This window comes from Prenolepis imparis, unplaced genomic scaffold (genome assembly GCF_030444845.1).
Source record: "Prenolepis imparis isolate NDT839.2.m4 unplaced genomic scaffold, iyPreImpa1.0 SCAF_10, whole genome shotgun sequence".
NCBI lineage: Eukaryota > Metazoa > Arthropoda > Insecta > Hymenoptera > Formicidae > Prenolepis > Prenolepis imparis.
Window position 1 is genome coordinate 13603883 of NW_028141168.1, and position 20983 is coordinate 13624865.

General features: G+C 36.9%; 3 protein-coding genes across 7 annotated transcripts in view; 2 read left to right on the forward strand and 1 right to left on the reverse strand.

The window, feature by feature from the left end:
- The first annotated feature begins 107 nt into the window (after positions 1-107).
- On the forward strand, positions 108-2862 carry Eif3d1 (eukaryotic translation initiation factor 3 subunit d1). The gene is made up of 3 exons (XM_083048225.1): positions 108-435; positions 521-566; positions 1265-2862. Exons 1-3 carry the CDS (start codon positions 259-261, stop codon positions 2728-2730), a joined length of 1689 nt encoding a protein of 562 aa, XP_082904351.1. The 5' UTR covers positions 108-258; the 3' UTR covers positions 2731-2862.
- Positions 2863-3320: 458 nt separating this feature from the next.
- On the reverse strand, positions 3321-6330 carry LOC145941863 (L-allo-threonine aldolase). The gene is made up of 4 exons (XM_083048226.1): positions 5878-6330; positions 5171-5288; positions 4780-4863; positions 3321-4374 (listed from the first exon to the last, which is right to left on the reverse strand). The coding sequence occupies exons 1-4, from the start codon at positions 5929-5931 to the stop codon at positions 3488-3490; spliced, it is 1143 nt and encodes a 380-aa protein (XP_082904352.1). The 5' UTR covers positions 5932-6330; the 3' UTR covers positions 3321-3487.
- An 879-nt stretch (positions 6331-7209) lies between these two features.
- Zip (myosin heavy chain 10) overlaps positions 7210-20983 on the forward strand; it is a 34569-nt gene continuing 20795 nt past the window's right edge. For 2 of the 5 annotated variants that reach the window (XR_014426239.1, XR_014426240.1), the window contains exon 1: positions 7210-8249. Coding sequence is in view for 3 of the 5 variants with exons in the window: in XM_083048221.1 (XP_082904347.1) it covers positions 7893-8249 (357 nt within the window). In the remaining 2 variants the exon portion in view is untranslated. The remainder of the gene's footprint in view (positions 8250-20983) is intronic. The other 3 variants (XM_083048222.1, XM_083048223.1, XM_083048221.1) reach the window with 2 other exon arrangements.

The following is a 20983-nucleotide window of genomic DNA, read 5'->3' on the forward strand; positions in this document are numbered from 1 at the left end:
CAGCTTGTCAGCTGATTGGTCAATTCGCAAGCGAATTGTCCAAAATCTCGACGTTTGCTAGGATTTTTTAATTTTTTTTAAGGAAAGATTGACAGCACTGCCGGTCCGGCAAGATGTCGCGGGCAGGATTTCCGGTAGCGGAAGATCCATCATCGATCATCGGTGCGGGATATCGTGTCGTGTCGTGTCGCGTCGAGTCGAGTGATTTGCGAGAGGAGAGATTGAGTCGATGCGCGAGAAATTCGATCGAATATCGGTATGACGGAAGTGGACGTAGTGGTGCTGGACGATCCCGTCCCGAAGGAGGAGGTGGCGGCGCACTTCCTGGCGCCGGCGATCCAGCACAATCCGGACGGCTGGGGTCCGTGCGAGCTGCCGGATCAATTTAAGGACATTCCTTACCAGCCATTTTCGAAGGGCGACAGGTTGGGCAAGGTGAGCATGTGCGAGTCGCGTTCACGTCCTTATCTTTTTTCATTGTAAATTCGTTATATCTTTATTTACGCTCCCGTTGTTGTAGATCTCCGACTGGACGACACCGGCCTTCCAGGACAAGAAGTTTCCAAGTACGTATCACGTCGCTCTGATTCAGGTTAGCCCTAAAGATCCGGAACTCTCAAGGATTTGGGAAACGGTTTCGTTGGCATTTTTCCATTGCATATGTTGTATTTGATTGATGAAAAGCTCTTGTGTGATTAAACTTGAACAAGACTGTGAATTCTGGGACGAAAGGTTTGACAGATGTGTATCGTATATACTTGATGTATGTCATATTCTAAATTATAATTTTTTCTACGTCTTATTTAAATATTGAATTTTGTTAAGTATGCGAGATGTGCATACGATTGGTAATGCGTAGCGTAACAATTTGATAAATGTATTGGAATATGATAACTCGATCTCTTAAATTATGTTCAAGACGCTGTTGATAAATAGAATAGGCTCTTGTCTCAGTGATCATACATTTATTTGACATTTTTAATGGCTGCATTAAATCTATTTTTATTTTATTTGAAGATAGGTATTTTTGTAATTTTTTATTTTATTGGTATTGTATTGCATTAAAAAATTATAAAAGAGCATTGTAATGATCTTTTCTCGAGCAAAATGTTTGACAACTTAATGTAATCAATTTAATATGTTTTATAAAAGATAGATCACAAAAGTTGTATGTAACAATTAAAGTATTGCTTTATACCATATGAAAAATTAATATATCAGATGATGTATTATGATTGCACGTATGAATGACATATCTTTCCAGACAAATATACATCGCAATTTGGTTCCGGCAGTCAGTATGCTTACTATCACGATGAAGACGAGACTACTTTCCACCTGGTGGACACCACCCGCGTGCAGAAACCGCCGTACCAACGTGGCCGCTTCCGTCACAATCAACGCAACTTACGCGGTCGTGGCGGTCAACGCGGTGGGTTCAGTCAAATGCAGCAGCTAGGGAAGCTCAAGTTGCGAGAACGAGAGCGTAAGGGACAAACCAAGCGCTGGGGTAGACAGCAAGGTCTGCGTAATCACAAGAATCAACCGCCCATCAAGATTCGAGACGCTTCCGTAACGGTGCGACCCGATTGGATCACCATCGAGGAGATGGATTTCCCGCGATTGGCTAAGCTTTCGTTGCCCGGCGTGAAAGATGGCGAGGATATACTATGCTGCGGCTCGATCGAGTATTACGACAAGACGTACGATCGCGTGAACGTCAAGAGCGAGAAGCCGCTGCAGAGAATCGATCGTATCTTCCACACTGTCACGACCACCGACGATCCGATCGTCCGTAAGCTGTCGAAAACCGAAGGAAACGTTTATGCCACTGACGCGATCCTGGCCACCATCATGTGTTGCACGCGCAGCAATTATTCGTGGGACATCGTGATCGAGAAGATCGGCGACAAACTGTTCTTCGACAAGCGCGACAACACCGAGTTCGATCTGTTGACCGTGAACGAGACGAGTGTCGAGCCGCCACAGGACGATAGCAACTCGCTGAACTCGCCGAGGAATCTCGCCCTCGAGGCGACCTTCATCAATCACAACTTCTCGCAGCAAGTGCTCAAGTCGAACGAGCCGCGCTACAAGTTCGACGAGGGCAACCCGTTCATCTCGGAGGAAGAGGAGAGCGATGTGGCCAGCGTGGCTTACCGTTATCGCAAGTGGGATCTTAATAACGGCATCGTACTCGTCGCCCGATGCGAGCACGACGCCGTGATGCAGGGCACCAACAACGAGAACCAATTTCTATCTGTCAAGGCGTTGAACGAGTGGGACTCGAAGCTGGCTAATGGAGTCGAGTGGCGTCAGAAACTGGACACGCAGCGTGGCGCGGTTTTGGCCAACGAGTTACGTAACAACGCCTGCAAACTCGCCAAGTGGACGGTTCAGGCGTTACTCGCTGGTTCGGATCAGCTGAAATTCGGATATGTGTCGCGCGCTATAGTACGAGATTCTAGCAAGCACGTGATTCTCGGTACGCAGCAGTACAAACCGAACGAGTTTGCGACGCAGATCAACCTGAACATGGACAACGCGTGGGGTATCTTGAGATGTATCATTGACATTTGCATGAAGCAGAAGGACGGCAAGTATTTGATAATGAAGGATCCGAATAAGCCTATGATTCGATTATACGATATTCCTGATAATACCTTCGAGAGCGAGGGTGAAGAGGACGAGGACGACGACGAGCCTGTTAATGACGCGTTTCAGAGTTAACAGCAGCAACGCTAATTACACGCTCATCGTTTTAATTGATAATCGTGCGATTGATCGACGATTTTATCCGAATCTTTGTAAAAGTACGGGAGAGTATTCTTACAAAGAAAATAAATGAAATTTAAACGCTGATATGTTTGATGTTGCGCAGCTTTATTATTCAGATTCTGATAAAATTAATTAATAGAAATTTATTAATGCAGGTAATTTATTCAACAGATATATACCAGAGAATTCATACAATTTACAGGAATGTATATTTTAAAATTCAATTATTTGATATGTATTCAACATACTGTAAATTTATACGTATAATACTGCTATAAAGGAAGACTTAAAAATTCTTTTGTATTAATTTTGCATTTATAAAATTTTGGAAAAAGTGTGCATGCTACTAGTGTCAAGAAAGAATATTTGCCAATAAAAAAAATATATAATTTCAATGACAATTACAAATTTTTATTGAGAGAATTTTGATAAAAAGTTCAGAATAATATTATTGAAATATAACTAAATATATTTCTATTTAGCAATAATTAGAATATTTAAATAATACAAGTATTCAAATTAAACGAAGTATATTTTTTTATGTATTTTTATTAATTTGTATAATCATTAGATTATGATATGAATTTATTATTTAAATACTTATGCATATTTAAATATACATACTTTTATTTATTAATTATTACATATATTTAGAGAATTCTCTTTATTTATTGGCACTTTTTAAGGAAAACACACATTGCGAAGAAATTCAAATCTGTACTTGAGGATCCAACTGCTTGATGACGTATCTTAATTTACGTATGGCAGCATCCATCATCGAATCATCGATGTCATAATGAAGTACCATTCTGACCAAAGTTTCCGTCAGAGCCAAGCATCTAACTATGATCCTGTCATCTTCGCCGGCATCGTTTACTTGATGAAGTCTCTCCATGAAAGTCACGGCGGATACGCCTCTCTCGGAATTCACATTTATAAATATCATATTGGTGTGCACGGTTTTCATATTTACGCTAATTATTTTGGAATTCAATTGATCGATTGCCTGTGCGATCGCTAATGCTCTTCTGTGATCCTTTGCTAATCGCGGTACCGTTTCTTCCAGAGCGACGAGCCCGGCTGCGGCGATTACGCCGACCTGTCTCATCGCACCCCCCAGCACCTTGCGCCTCCTCCTCGCGTCAGCGATGAAACTCTTGTTACCGCAAAGTACGGATCCTACAGGAGCACCTAATCCCTTGCTCAGGCAAAAGGTAACAGAGTCGAACGGAGCGGCTAGTTCCTTCGCCGAGATCCCCGATGCGACCGAAGCATTCCACAGTCGCGCCCCGTCCAGATGCGTCCTGAGATCATGCTTCTTCACCACCGCCATCAATTCCTCGACCCACGATTGGGGTATGATTTTACCGTTGATCGTGTTCTCGACGAGGACCAACTTCGAGATCGGTTCGTGTATGCGATCCGTGCGGATTATGCTGTCGAGTTTCTTTACATCGAATGTACCGTCGTCGTTGTTGGGCAGAGTACAAAGGCTCACACCGGCTATCTGCGCCGAAGCACCCTGTTCATGAAGAAACACGTGCGATTCGTTTCCGCAGTAAGCTTCACTGCCGCGTACATTGCAATGATTTATAACTGGAAGAGGAGAAGAAATAAGTGAGTATTTTCTTTAAATAAAATGCTTGAGAAAGAGAAAGAAAATATATGAAAATAATGGGAACGCGAGATTCATTAAAAAAATTAAGATATTTCAGTTAGCTCGTTATGTATAATCTTAATGAAAAACCAATATGAGCAGAAATTAAATATTTAAATTTTTTTAAAGAAAATTATAATCGATTTACAAAACAAAATTCTATATATTTGTGCTTCTTCAGCAAATTAAAATCATTTAAGGACAAAATAAAAATAAATCGAAATAGAAACACGGTAAATTATATTTAAAAATTATATAAACTATTTAATATTGAATATATAAAAATAATTTTCATTAATTTTTAAACACTGATTTAAGAAAAAGAGAAGTCTATTAGTTCTTACCAGCAATCAAATTTCCCATTGTACCAGAACTAACAAAGAGCGCATCTTCTTTTCCAAGCAATTCTGCGGCTTTTTTCTGCAATTCTAGAAAATTATATAAATATCGCAATTAATGAATTATAAAGTTAAAATCTCGCGCTTTGAATTCAGTATGCACTTAAAATGTGACCCGAATTGTATTCGTTCACTGTACAGTGATCATTTTAATAATTTAAATTCATTTAATAATTTAAAATCATTTAATAATTAAAATATAACTTTATAATTATTAAAATATAATAATTTATATTAATTTATAATAATTATTTTAGAGATTACAGATCTCTCTTAATTTGAATCGAGCCTTATATAGTTTTTCATGTCGCAAGCAATATGCATTTCTTTTTATTACCTATTACTGTAGGATCTTCTTCGAAAACGTCATCTCCCACTTCCGCCTCAAACATAGCCCTCCTCATTGCCACAGTTGGCTTCGTGAGCGTGTCGCTTCGTAAATCAACGATAATAGCCTAGTATTATCATATTAACTCATTTTATAGAGGTTCTCACAAAACGATACTTAAATTTAATTGAAATTTATCTGCTTCTCTGTCCGCAGAGAAATTTTTAAAAAGGAGGAACTATATAATATTATTTTTATTATACATATTCCTATATTAATAGAACATTAAAGCGTATGAAATGAAGGTGGCAAATTAATTTATTAATTGCGTGCACTTGTGTACATATATATATAATACCAGATATTATAGGCGATACAATAATAATTATTCACACGGTTGTGTTTGATTTTACTATGATCGATGACGATTGAATCAGACATCGCGAAATAATGAAGTAATTAAATAGAAAATTTTTAACAATATTATATTACGTAATATCCAATAATATATATTCTTAGAAATCAATTCGAAGTCTAATATTTCCAGTATAATTTTGCATTATTTGAAGATATTAAATTATGAGACAACATATGCATTTGAAATATTTATGAGACCTTATATTAAAAATAAAGTTTACAGAAAATTTAAATAAAATTAATATTTAATATTAAATTTTATCAAAATCTTGCTTACTAAATCGTTCTCTTTTACTTACATTTTTTTCCTTTGCGTAATTATAAATGCCCTTATTTACTCCGCCGTAAGACATGTCGTTGACGTATATTAACACGTGCAATGTACTTCAAGCTTACTTGGCTGACTGGCAATGATTCGTTTGATAACACAGGCGTGTATATATAACTCCGTAACTTTATACGGACAAAATATATGACGGAGCGCCATCAAGCATGAAAAAAATATAAAAAAAACTAAATAAAAAAGCTAAATAAAAATTGTTTACGCAGTTTAGATAACGGTTTTAAATATAGGCGGAAAGATATCAAGAAAATTGCCAAAAGACACATTATGATACATCTGTGTGAGTTAGTAACGCGATATTATTATTGATACTCAGTCCAGATTGTATAATAATATGCAACATATGTAAAGGATATGCAACGTGCATTCAAATTATTGTATAGCCTATAGTAGATACCGTAAAAATATAGAAATTTTGTTTGCAAATTTTTGAGAAAATAAGAAAAGATACGCGAATAAAAAAATACGTGCATCAATAACTAAAATTTTTACATTGGTTCTACTATAATAATGGATGTCTTAGAAAAATTAATTTTCTTATTATATGAAATTATAGTCAACATGTAGACATAATATATTTTGGAAGATTTTAGATATTAACATCACTGGATATCATTATATCGATTATTTCAGATAATTAAAAAAATATGATAAGTTATCTCTTTGCTATATTGTTATCTTTGATATAAAAAAAAGCATATTTATTATATAATCAATAAAAATACTAAAAAGATAACATAAACTGTATGAAACAATGCTAGATGAAACATTTGTGAGAGACTTGAATGAATCGCATGATTATTTAAAAAATCTAAAAGTATACATATTTTTAGGTACATAAAATAATTTAATATTATATAATCTCTATTTATATATTTTTTAAAATCTACCACACACATGGCAAGTACTTTGAGATGATAACATCATAAAGCACGTACATATGTAGATACGACGCGTTCGATTCAGAAATGCCGGAAATAAAAGACCTTAGTGGAGCTTTGTAAGCAAATCGACCAATTACATTCTTTCTTATGACAACGATTAAAATTTTTTTACGTGTCATAATCTTTATTTTCAACAGCATAAATGGTAGCGAATTTTGAAATGTAGCATATATAAAAACATAGATTTCGAAGGGAAAAGAGATTTCAAACAATCGAGCCACTCTAGATATATCGATAAGTCGAGTCGTTCGAGATATATCGATACAGTCGAATCCTCGACTCGAACCTCGCGATTACCCGCATATCCCTAGTATCCGGTATCCGGTGACAGTCGAGTCGAGAACGAGCGAGAGGAACGTCGCGGATCGGCTGTGCGTGCGAGCGGGACAGTCGAGGAGGGGGGAGGCTCCGAGGTGCAGGGTGCAGGTGCTCGATGACGGTCGGCGACAGTTGTGACTGTGATCGGCGCGTTCGAGCGGTGCGTTAAACAGGAGCGAGAGAGAAAGAGGGAGCTCCCGTATCGTCTTCCTACATACATTTTGGCCGCGATCCTCGTACACGCGCGATCGTCTCTCGTATCGTCGGCGCGATACCGATCTCGAGGAAGACGAGGAGCAGCGAACCGAACCGAGACGCTCGCTCGCTCGAGGAGGGCGAGTCCCGTCCGTTAACGTCGCGGTTAATGGTGGTGGTGGTGGTGGTAGTAGTAGCTAGTAGTGGTGGTAGTGCGGTAGTGTGGCAGCAGTGGTGACAGTAGGGGGGTGGTATTCGGTGCGGTGCCGCCGCCGCACACTCGTCGTCGGTTGCGCATCGTGGCGACAGCTAGTAACGGCAGTCGCCGTCATCGTCGTTGGACTCGGTTAGATCCTGGCTCCGAGTCGATCGTGTCCGCGAGTAACGCTAATCCCCGAGTACGCGAGTATATCGGCGAATAAGAGACGAGGAGAGAAGGAGGAGTCGGACATCATCATCATCAGCATCAGCAGCAGCAGCCTTGCCGCGTCTTGTGCGCGCTCGCTAAACAAAGATGGCGGACGTGGACTCGAGGGTAGACCGGTCCGATCCGGAGCTGCGTTTCTTGTCGGTGGACAGGAACAACTTCAACGACCCGGCCACCCAGGCGGAATGGACGCAGAAGAAGCTGGTCTGGGTGCCGCACGAGACCCAGGGCTTCGTCGCCGCCGGTATCAAGGGCGAGCGCGGCGACGAGGTCGAGGTGGAGATCGCGGAGACCGGCAAGCGCGTGCTCGTCGCCAAGGACGACATACAGAAGATGAATCCGCCCAAGTTCGACAAGGTCGAGGACATGGCGGAGCTTACCTGTCTCAACGAGGCCTCCGTCCTGCATAACCTCAAGGACCGATACTACTCCGGATTGATTTACGTGAGTGCTGACAAATTATATCATCCTCCTCGCGCCTCTTATTATTTCCGCTCTCGTCGTACCATTTCATCGTTTAGCATTGCGCTCGCAGGTTGTACCATGAAGCTTGCTGATATTTAAACCTTCTTCCGGCACTTTAATTTCATTTTCTCTCTCGATCTGTTATATATCGTAGGTAGTCTAGCCTCTGTGTTTCAACAAGCTGTGAAAAACCTTCGCTACGAGACGCGAAACTCGTAAATTTAAATATTTAAATATGAAACTTTAAATGTGTGTAAGAATGAAGGATAATTATTATAATTGATTGGCCTCCGATTTTGAGGAAGGAAAACATGGAATGATTGAACATTTTTTTATATCTCTCGATCGAATAATCCAATCTTTCATTGTATACAGTTTTACGTTTCTCTATCGTGCCTTTCTTAATGTTTAATGGTAATAAGAATTAATGGCCGGTGTAAATGCAGGTGCGAGTGCCAGATGCGTACCGGCCCTTCCAAAGAATCCCCTAGGGCCGGTTTCTCTAACGTCGGTTAACTTTAACCTCCATTCAAACCGTGTACCTTGGTATCTTTTTCAGAATTAAAAAAAAAATTAGAGAAACATTTATTTAACAATGAGCCAAATTATCATCCAAGTCGATCGTTTGTAAGAAACTAAACTGGAAGGGCCTTTAAATATTTTTCCTTGTATCGTATTTAAGAAATAAGAAATAAAAAACACAAAATTTTTATATTCATCGAAGAGTCTTAAATAAGATGCGAATAAATAAAAAAACTTGGAAAGAGAAGAGCGAGAAAGAATAGGACGGGGGAAAAGTTGAAACGTAATTAACGCTAATCCATTATTAAGCGCTATATTTTGGCTCGGAAATTTTTCAGCCGATATTCGAGATGACGTAGCGGAAAAGGTTTCTTTTCTCCAGGGCTAGACGCGCGTTGCGGGATTAAATATGTTTGTCGTGATGTCGGTGAGTCATGAACCGCGTCTTCGCGAGCTTGACTTCGAATTCGAGTCGGCGAGTTTATTAATTCACGGCGTGAAAATTAATCGTCCGGATCCGGCAAAATTTCGGTGGAATTTAGCGTGGTTATTATGGCGACGCTAACGCTCGCTTCAAAATATTTACGAAGCAGCGATACGAACGCGCGATGCAAAAAACGCTTGATTTTTTCCTCCTCAGCTGCTAAATCAGTTTGTCACGCGTATCGAATACTAGGTTATTTGCAATCATTCCTTTTCCTTTCTCTTTTTCTTTCTTTGTTTTTGTCAACCGAAAATGAAGAAGAATAAAGGATGTAAATCAATAGTACTTGGAAGTACTTGGAAGTAGAACTGTATCACGTTTATAGCTGGAGGGAGAGAGGACATTTTTCTGTAGTAAACAACATTCTTCTCTTTTCTTATTCGGTCTAAAGTTTGATGTTCATTATATTGAGGATATTAATTCTAATAATTCTAAAAATTATTGGAGAAAAGAATTAAGAATCAGCTGTGCAAGACACATTTTACTTGCAAGTGATTTTTATAATCTCATTGCATCGAGATAAGATTGGCTGAATAAAGACATCTATCCTTAATGATTGTACTTTAATTTGAAGACCGAACTATATCTCAGATACTTAATGCGTTTGAAATTTTCTAGAGTCATTTATATCCCAGATAATATCGGGCAATTATACAGAAATGTGTGTTATTGTTGCAACTGCATGATGTGTGTCGAAAGCAGAAATTGGTGACGACAGTTTTGCCTTACGGCCGCGGAGAATCTATTAATATCAAGAGATCCGGAGTCGTATTTTATATATTCTCGAGCATTACATTTTTTTATCGATTATTGACTCTCGTGGGGGAGTTGGCAATTCACGTTTTGAAAAATAGGACCCCGGCCTCGTCGAGAAATCGAGTTCGCTGTCTTATTCCGACCGAAGGAGAGAGACCGTACGACTCTCTTTTGCTCGTAAGGCGGACTAAAGATAGCTCTCGGTTCACTACGGCTCTTGCTCGTCCTCGTCTGGAATTAATCCGCGCGAGATATATCGGAAATGTCGGGAGACCGAAAGAGAGAGAGAGAGAGAGAGTGCGAGTGGAAAGGGGGGAAGGTGCGGGAGGAAAGAGAGAATGAGAGAGAAAGGTGTGTATACGAGGCGAGCAGATACGATCGGGAAAAGACGAGCGGTCGGATATCCCGACGATTTAAATACGTAGAAGATTTGCATTTCTCTAATAACGAAGCTAATTAGCCAAATTCATCATTTCTCAATCACTTTTTTATTCTTGCATTTTTTCTGAGCCTTATTTGTGTCTCTCGTCTTTTGGAATTTCGCGAATTTGTGTATAAAAAGCCACATGTCATATGTATATTTTTATATATTCTATTATTTATGTTATATATAAATTATATAATTATATTAATAAAAATAAATAAATAGAAATATTTTTTTTTATATTTTTTAAATATATATACATATTATATGTATTGTATATACACGGAGAGAATTTTCTCTTAGAATTTACCCTGAAAATCATGATAATCGTAGGACAACATGGTATGGAAAGAATTATGAGAATTTCTCTGATTAATAGTTATCACAATAAAATATAAATCATGTTTGATTAATTTCACTAAACTGCATAGTAAAATTAATCAAACATATTTTATATTTCATTGTAATAGATATTATTTTTATTGTGATAAATATTAATCAAAGAAATTCTCATTTTCTTTCCTTACCATATTGTCCCGCGATTACCATGATTTTCAGGGTAAAAATTCTAAGAGAAAATTCTCTGTGTACAAACGTTTATTTTATATCCGCTGTTTCAGTGTTAAATGTCGTGTGCAAAATCTGAGCATCAAGCTCAAAATGCAAACAATCGTGTAATATTTAATTTTGAAAATCATGATAATTATGGGACAATATGGTATGGAAAGAATTTTATGAGAATTTCTCTGATTAATATTTATCACAATAAAAATAATAAATTTTTATAAAATTCTTTCCATACCATATTGTTCCCCGATTACCATGATTTTCAGGGTAAATTCTAAAAGAAAATTCTCTCTGTGTAGAGTATAAAGTGTATAGTATAATTTTATATATCATATAAAGTTTTACGAAAAAAATGCTGTTTCTTCTGTATCGTAAACACCTTTGGAATGTACTTATTATGTATTACGAGATATCAGATTTTTTTATTATTAGAAGAAAAAAAGACGCGTATATAAAAATATACACGTGGCTGTGATGCAAAGTGCAGATAAGGTAACGAACTATCGTATGAAAATACCGTGAAGAAAGTTGTTTTGCAAGAGATAATTGCAGTGTTGGAAGCAAAAATCGCGTCTCACGTATAATATTCGCGCCACAGGTCCGAGTACCGGTGCTCGAGGGTTAATTAATATAAGCTCTCAATATTAAATACTGTCACGTACACGCGATATTATTGAATATAAATTTAGAGGGATAATTGGAGATAAATCTCTCAAATTTTTCCACGAGCCGGTGTCCTTTTATAGTAACCTCGGGGAAGAACGATGGCATTCCTGTTAAACTAAAAAAGAAGACTAATTTTTGCTCGTCGCGTAGGGTCAAGGACGAACCACCTTGCGTAGGTTTTCAGGTATTCGAGGGTGTGACGACGAAAAAACAAAAAAAATGGACGATATCCGATGGTCGTCGAGTTTTACGAACCAAGTCGTCGAAAGACGACTATATACATATATGTATATATGCATCGCGTTTCCTTAACGTTTCCGCCTATCGTCGAGTGATAAGAGCCTCGTCCCGCCTTGCTCCGGCGAATGTGTATGACTCACGCTAATTTTGACCACATTTGAAATTTTGAATGGGTTTGTCGAGCACTTGACTTTAATTTTATCACTTGGAGAGAACAGATGTTGATTTTTTTTTCCTCCGAAACTCGAAGTTTCATTGTCAAATACTATTGCTATTATATTATTTAAGGTATTGGAGAGCGAGATAGAGAATAAAATAATCAGCTATCATTTTATTTAATTATTAAATTTTATTAAATCGTTGTGACTTGATAGGCATGTAGATTTCGAGATGTATGTACGTTCGTATTTACGTTAGCGTTAGATTTCATGTCATTATCTACGCTGATGTGTTTGTCACAATGCAGTCATATTAATTAATTTTTAAAGAGGGAAGTATATAAAATTTCAACGCTATTTTTAACCGAGGTAAAATATGTAGGGGAGGAACGATTAAACAAAAATCTTTCATTGATCACAAGTAAATACAGATGGTCACGTCTCGAAGCTATGTACATGAAGGAATTATGTATTTGTGCATTCTTTAAATTATAAAATTGAAGAATGACTTATCATAATGGAATTTTCTTGCTCGCGCTTCCTCCAAAGCGTTCTAAAATTAAAGCTTATTACATCTCAAGTATTAAGCGATGCCTATCAATTAGACTCATTATCATATCGTAAAGATAATAACTGTACGCGAAATAAATATTGCCAACACATATCGACTATCGGTGCATTAAAAAAAGAAACACAATTCTCTTTATGTTTTTCTGCCGTACATTTTTTCTTCCTTGTACTGACCGTATGACAATTTTCGTGTTTCCTCCCCGTTGTCAAGAATGTATTCGATGATAGTCGTGCTCGATAAGATAGCGAATCGCGCAGCTGTTCTCACACACAGCTGAATGAGAGAAATGTACTTTATATATCTCGCATTTGAAAAAAAGGCATCTTCGTTTAGCAAAATGATAGATATATAGATGAATGTCTTTGTTTCTAAAGTGAAAAGTCGATTGCGTTCCATTGATGCAGCTTATAGAACCAAGCTAGACTAATGTTGAAACATTTATTATCCCGGTTAATCGATCGTTTTACATTGTCTACATCAATTAATCGATATTTATACATCTTTCGATGACAGTTCAATATCTTTGTTCGAGAAAATGTTCGGATAATCTTGTACACGAGATGGATTTTGTATAACTTTGATGAAAAATGTTGCTATATATGGCATTGTCGAATGTCAGAAGACGGGATTAAAATACGATTGTGCGAGGCAAAAATTTATTTCATCGCGTCGGTTGAGAAGCGCCTGTTTACATCGTCGTTTGCACCATCAAGCTCTTTCTTAATGAATTTGTTGTGCCGCAACCGGACGGATGTGTGTTAGGAATTTGGCTGAAATTTGCGTCAGAAATTCCATACGAGCTTCGTCATAACTCCCGGTTGGTTTACGCTAGCGGGTACGTATATATATATATGTACATTGTTTGGACAAGAGATACTCGGAATTTCAAGCGAGTATTCGCACCGACATTCAGTTCTCTGCTGATGTTACTCGCGTTATCGCGCCCAAGAAAATTGCACGATACAGAAGAAGACAAAAAATTGCGACCTAATTGTTTGCTCGGGGTAAACTCGTGTGATTAAGATTTTAAATGCCGATCGTGCCTTCTATTTCGGTGTACCAGACCGTATTAAATCGCGATGTACGATATCTGCGCCGAAGAAATTGTCGAATAATTGAAATTAAAATGTTGACATACATAGATTATATTTAAAAAATCGCGAATTACGTGATATTCATAAAAACGAGATCCTTCATGTATATAGGGGGGTTCACTCCTATGTTGAATATATTTTTAATTAATTACTTTGAACGTGATACAATCTCGAATAATGCAAAACAAGTTATCCCCGACAATATTTTAGACTCTCTCTCCCTCTTTTTTTCGTTACTTTTTTTTCTTCACCTAGTCTCGAGGAATGAGAGCCGATGCTCATCGTGACTCACGCGTGACTGATTCGGTAAACGCGACTCTGAAGGTAGACAGAGTCCGATGACGATCTCCGTCTCTGGAGAAGGTGAGAAAGCGACAGCGGGGGGAGAGGTAAAGTGACAGAGAGTACGGGGAAAGGGAGAGTAACGGAGGAAGGTTGGGATATTCGTTGGGAGGTCGTACCGGAGAACTGAACGGAGGCCGATCTTGAGACGCCATCTTGGTCTTTGACAGAGTCACCTTGGCGAAATGTGGCTTACCGTTGCAAATCTGCGAGTTTCCTGAGCGATTCAACCAATAATATGATCAAAAATAAATAAATATTTTATTTTTTCATTATATTAATATCTCGAATTGAAGAAAATATCCTCACTATATCGAAGAAGAGTATGAGTTTGGAAATAGAGATAAAATTTCACTTCTTTAAGATATTACAAGAATGGTAATATTTATGATGTACTAAAAAAAATCACTGAAAGATTAGATTTATTATATAAAAAATTTTTAACATTAGTTTTATGCTCCTTATTCTTCTCTAAAATGTTAATCATTATTTAAGAAATATTATATTTTAATTTTTATATCTATATCTCTACAAAATCTCAAGTCAAAGTTCTATTAAAGCAATATATCCACTTGAAATTAAATAAAGAATATAATTTTATTATATACTTTCTCTCCCGTGAATCCGATGGAAACTTTGCCGGAAATCTCTATAATTATTCACTAATTATCTGAAAACTATATGAGTTCTTTGGTATTTTCACTGAAGAAGAGATATCGACTTCGGATCAAATAAATTATCACCCAAGTAAAAAATAATGCGGATCTTTACTTAATAATCTTTCATCATATTTTATCTGATTTTGGTTAGTAACTGGCGACAGATCGGATGCTGTTTTTTTTTCCTTTAGCCGGCTTCTCGTCGGAATTAGAATTCGCAGTGCCACAAGGAGAAGGTAGCACGATACGAGGCCTCCGGCATTAGCCCGATTAGTATGCGCGATTAGTATTCGCGGCTACGTATAGCGGCCGCACGCGGAATTTCTTTTGCGGAGATACCGCGCGCGAGAGCAGAAACATTTCGGAATTTACGCGGAATTCTCGCCTCGGCCGTCTCAGGGCCGCCGTCGTTCGACTAGCAGCATAATCGATATGCAATCGTTACGACATTCGCTTTCGAGATACATGCAACCATATCTCGATGCGAGAGTATGAGCGAAGGAATCTGAAAATGTAATAAATACAAAGTAGTATCACATATTGCTAAAATCCTACCGTGATATCCTTACACAATTATTTGTAGAAAATATTAAATTGTACTTAAATATTAATGTATTTAAATTTGATTAACACAGCGCTACATTTGTCGCGTTTATAATATATGACACGTTAATGAATATTGAAAAGTGACATTTCATTATTTATTTTTATAATGAGTAGAATGGTCAGATAGAAGATTATGAAATGAAAAAAATTCAGATTTTCTGATATTAAGGATGATTGTGAATTTTATTTATTATAACACTTTAATATTAAATTTTTAAATAATAATTTTTGTTTAAACTAAATCAGCTTCAATTCGATAAAAAATTTAGTCATTGTGAGGAGATAATTATGCGCTGTGTATATAAATTTGTACTTAAACGTACGCTGAAAGAATTTTCTCTTAGAATTTATCCTGAAAATCATGGTAATCGTGGGACAACATAGTATGGAAAGAATTATGAGAATTTCTCTGATTAATAGCTATCACAATAAAATATAAATTATGTTTGATTAATTTGACTAAACTGCATAGTAAAATTAATCAAACATATTTTATATTTTATTGTAATAGATATTATTATTTTTATTGTGATAAATATTAATCAAAGAAATTCTCATAAAATTCTTTCCTTACCATATGTTCCCACGATTACCATGATTTTCAAAAGGTAAATTCTAAAAGAAAATTCTCTCTGTGTACAAACGTTTATTTTATATCCGCTATTTCAGTGTTAAATGTCGTGTGCAAAATCTGAGCATCAAGCTTAAAATGCAAACAATCGTGTAATATTTAATTTTGCCATTTTTTTCTATTTCTCATCCGCACTTGTCACCTTCTCTACTCGCGTCACAATTTAGCGACACGCCGTATCTCTCTGGAAACATTATTGCAAGCTCGAACGCGAATTTTTCGTGAGGTCAAGAAGCATAATTCGCGCGCTCTTGTCAGCAATTTTTTTTTTCTTTTTCGTAATTTTGTTGCCAGGCATAAGGTAACTTAATGCCGTAAAGAACGTCACTCTTGCGTAATACTCGCGCACACATACATCGTTACACCCGTCCCGTATATGGTGCGAATCCGATTGATTTTATCCGCGCATACCGTATATGGACCGTATCTGGACTATAACGGTTCGACAACTACCGTCTTCGTGGTTCATTTTACTCTTACGTACTTATGTCTTACTCATCCCCTATGCGCTTCTTATTATATGTTCACGCAAACTCAATTATCTATCTATCACGCGCATCATAAACATATCCGCGTGAAAATCTATTGTGCCTCAATTCTTTCTTTATGTTTTTGAGATATATATATATTTGCGTATCTCGTATCTTTATTTTTTATTTAATATAAATTTTGTACATAATAATTTGATATAAAATCGATTTTATTATGTTTAATATAAAAGTTTTCTGTATAAAGATATAGACAAATATTGGATATATATATATATATATATAAGAAAAATTAAATTAAATCTATCAATATATATAAATGCAATAAAACTGCTATAAGTAGAAAAGAATATATATTTTTTTATAAAGATATTATTTAAAAATTTATATATTTACTTTTATAAAAAATATCATAATGGACTCTCTGCTAAAAAAAGAAATAAAAATATAATATGTAGAACGTGAAAGTATTCAAGTCCTCTACTTTGGGTTTTATTAATTGGAATCTCATGTTACGATCGTGTGTGACAATTGAAGATTGGACACAAATAGGCCTCTGAATAAAAAGAAAAAAAAAATATGAATCTTTAATCTCAATCATCGTTCGCTTCGTCTTCATTCTTGTCTTCATTGGCGACTATCGATCTCCGATACGTAATCGTCGTACAATCACAATCTCCAATATGTAATACGACACGGCTTTTAAGCGGGTTTCAAACAACGTTCAAGGAGACCGTTCACTGGCCAATTATTTGTCGAACCAAAGATAAATATCGCATCATCGACACGTCATGACGTAATGCCGATATTGTCAGTGCAATATGTTAACTTTTATGGAATTCGACGACGAAATAAAATATGTATTTATGCGATAGAATTTATCGTACCGAAATTATCGACGCATAAAATTACGTGTGCAATATCGTGTGTGCAAAATTGCAATGTTGTGACATTGACGTGATCGTTACTTCATCCGCAAACGGCGGACATATATCCGTATTGCATTGATATAAATATTTGCCGAGTGAACGCATCGCGCGTTATGGTATCATCGTTAAAAATTCGTCACGCAAATGGATTTCGAAAGGTGTCGAATATTATATTTGGCGAGTGAAGGTATCCGTCTGGGACCAGATGATTAAATCCGAGCTCGAAATAAATATTCGCCAAAGTGGTACAATTGTCATTTCGGGATGATGAGATAATATATAGTACGACGGCGCGACAATATGTCGAAATTATATGCGCTCATCTATCTCTCTCTCTCTGGCGTCACAACTGTACACAAATATGTATTTAACACGTGAATGCATTACCTTAGAGCCGGCTTTAGCAAACGTTTCTGTGTTCCGGAGAATTATTGCAGCACGCGACGGTACCATTTTTAGAAAGTCGCGGCTGGGGAGGCGAAAGATTTCGTCCTTTTAAAGCCGGTTGTATGTGCTCTTTAAGTTGCATAACGAGGCATCAGTTTTATTTTCACGTAATTTTTTCATCTACAAGTTTTGGTCAGCGGGCTATTTTTAGAAAAAAAAAAAAGAAAAAAAAACGAGACTAAATTCTTTGATATCTTGTCAATAATAAGTGATAAGGATTGCTTAATCATAATCGAGGAACGTACTGCGTCCACACGCTTGATACTAAATTTAGTAAATGACTTTAAATGTGACTTTTGCCGTGAGATTTATGATCTTGTTTCGCGGACAGTAATTTTACTTACGATAACGCGAGAAAAAGAAATGGATTCACGGTTCTTTCAGGACAGAAATTAAGAAACACGCGTATATAAACATTTAATTCATGACAATAAAACGAAGAAATTGTTGAAAATTAATTTGTTATAACAAAATAAAATTAATTAAAATAAGTTATAAATATTAATAAAATTCTTTGAAACAATATCCGTCACTTAATGACAGAAATTTCGATTAAATTGGACGAGACATATTATATACGCTAATAACGAACTTACGCTAATTTCGCAAATAGCTTTGGGAGCGTTCGCGGTTCTGTCGTGAGGTTTACGATCTTGTTCCGCGAGGCCGCAACTCTGACCCGCAATAATAAAGAGCATACCGCTTCCAATCACGCTTTTACCGTTCGTTACAAATTGCACTTGATCACGCGCGAGCGAGCGAGCTCTCGTCGGGATCGAGACTTTCGATCTTGTCTCGATCGAGGACGATCGCGCCGCGGGCGAAAAAAGAGGCGAGAGCGAGAGGGAGACGCGTCCAACGAAAAGAAAAAAAAGGCAAAGACGAGTCCTTATAAGGACGAGCGTCCTTAACCCGCTTACTCTCGCGCGCCGGTGCCTTAAAGACGCGAAACCATCTCGGTGCGATCATCGTACCGTATCGCTACGCGGCGAGTCCGATGCCTTTTACGGTCGTCGTGTGTTCGTTACGACGGGGCCCGAAAGAAAATTCTGACGAAACACACAACCCCGGGAGGGATGCCGTAAAAAAATTCCAGCGATGTCCTATAATAGAAAATACGAAGCGAGGCGTAACTAACTAAATGCCGCATAAGTGCGTGTGACGCATCGTTAAGTTTGATTGCCGTGGAAGGTGATTCACACTGAGATACGGCACGATTTTGATATACTACACATATTCGAGGGTCATTGCATATAAATCCCTGAGTATAATCGAAAGAATTCCAACAATGAATTGAAAGTTTGTGACCAAGAAAGATGATTTTTCGCATCAAAATAATCAAAAGTGTTTCTTTTAAAATGTATATTGAATATATTTCTTTTAAGATATTTATTTATTATTTACTCATTACTGTGACTTATATTATAATTAATAATATTATCATTTATAATATTCTAAGAGAAATAATATTATATATATTATTTAAAAAGAAATATTATAATTTATACACAGAGAGAATTTTCTCTTAGAATTTACCCTGAAAATCATGGTGTAATTGTGGAACAATATGGTATGTAAAGATCTTTATAAGAATTTCTCTGATTAATATATTTATCACAATAAAAATAATATCTATCACAATAAAATATAAAATATATTTGATTAATTTTACTATACAGTTTAGTATTAACATAAATATATTAATCAGAGAAATTCTCATAAAATTCTTTTCATATTATATTGTCCCACGATTATCACGATTTTCAGGGTAAATTCTAAGAGAAAATTCTCTCAAGTGTAATTTAAAAGAATGTAATTATTATAAAAAGAAAATTAATATTAATTACAATATTATAATTTATAATATCGAAGAATATTATGATTTATAATATTCTTTGAGACATTGATTTATAAGAAAAAAAATGATTCTCTCTAAATATATATTTTAGAGAGTGACGTTTTATGCACGTCCACTTTTCGCTAATTCCGAAACACAGTCTCGCCGTCCGCACCTATCTCTCTTCGCTCCTCTGGACCTTGTAAATTGTATTGACGGTATGCTTCCGCGTGCATTTGGAGATTACTGCTACATCCTCCTTGCAACGAAAGATGTCAGTTTCGTGAGACGTAACGCATGTCGCGATTGCGCCGACTGGCTGCCGATTTGCTTAGAAGAGGCTCCCGTCACGTCGCGCGTCGGCGAGGCATAAACAGGAATGTTGGGCAGGGTCGATGACACCCGAGAGTACCCGAGACCGGTTTTCGAGGACCTCCGAGTGCAGTCCTGCCTCGGAAAAAGGGGACAAAGGCGTTTCCGTTTCGTGTGTTCACGGTTCGCGATGAAATTCGTGAAAATCGTCGCGCCCGCGTCAAAAACCGCGATCGATCCGCGAGTAATTTTATCCGCGAATCGTAATAAATCGCTTAATAAGTTCCGTTAACGCGGACGAGCACGACGATGCTTCTTCGTCTAATGATGTCAAGGAGGAAGCTTATGAATTTTTCTAGGACATATATGTACGGGAGACCAATCATCGTTTCTAGTCGAGATTCCTCAAAGCATTTATTTCTCGACACACTGAATAGCTGTAAAGAAATATTGGATCAATGAAAAATCTGACTTCTTGGATTCTCCTTGGTACTTTGCAGCGTATATATATATTAAAAAATATTAAAAATACTTGGAATTAGACTCTCAATTTACCTTTAAACTCAATTATAGATGATACGCTGCTAAAATGCAATGCAAAACTCATAAAATATGTCATAGTGACATAAAATAAGACAGAATCATCAGATGGCAATACGAACAATTAAAACTATTCGCTCAATTTTGTTTGATTCATTTTATCGATCGATCATGTGTCGCGCAGAAGGTTGGAGCAATAATGTTACTGACAGGTCGTATGAGGAAACAGCTATATATGTTTTAAAACGAATGGCTCTCCATGTTTCCATAGACATTAAATTGAAGTTAACTTAGAACTCGACTCTCTCATTCTCCATCTCATCCCGCATATGAAATTAGACGGAGGAATGAGATGGTCTCTCGATTAACTGCGACGACCGCCGTTTACCAGTCCATAATGGGAAAAGTTACGAAAGTACGCAGTAAATTAACGTGATGGA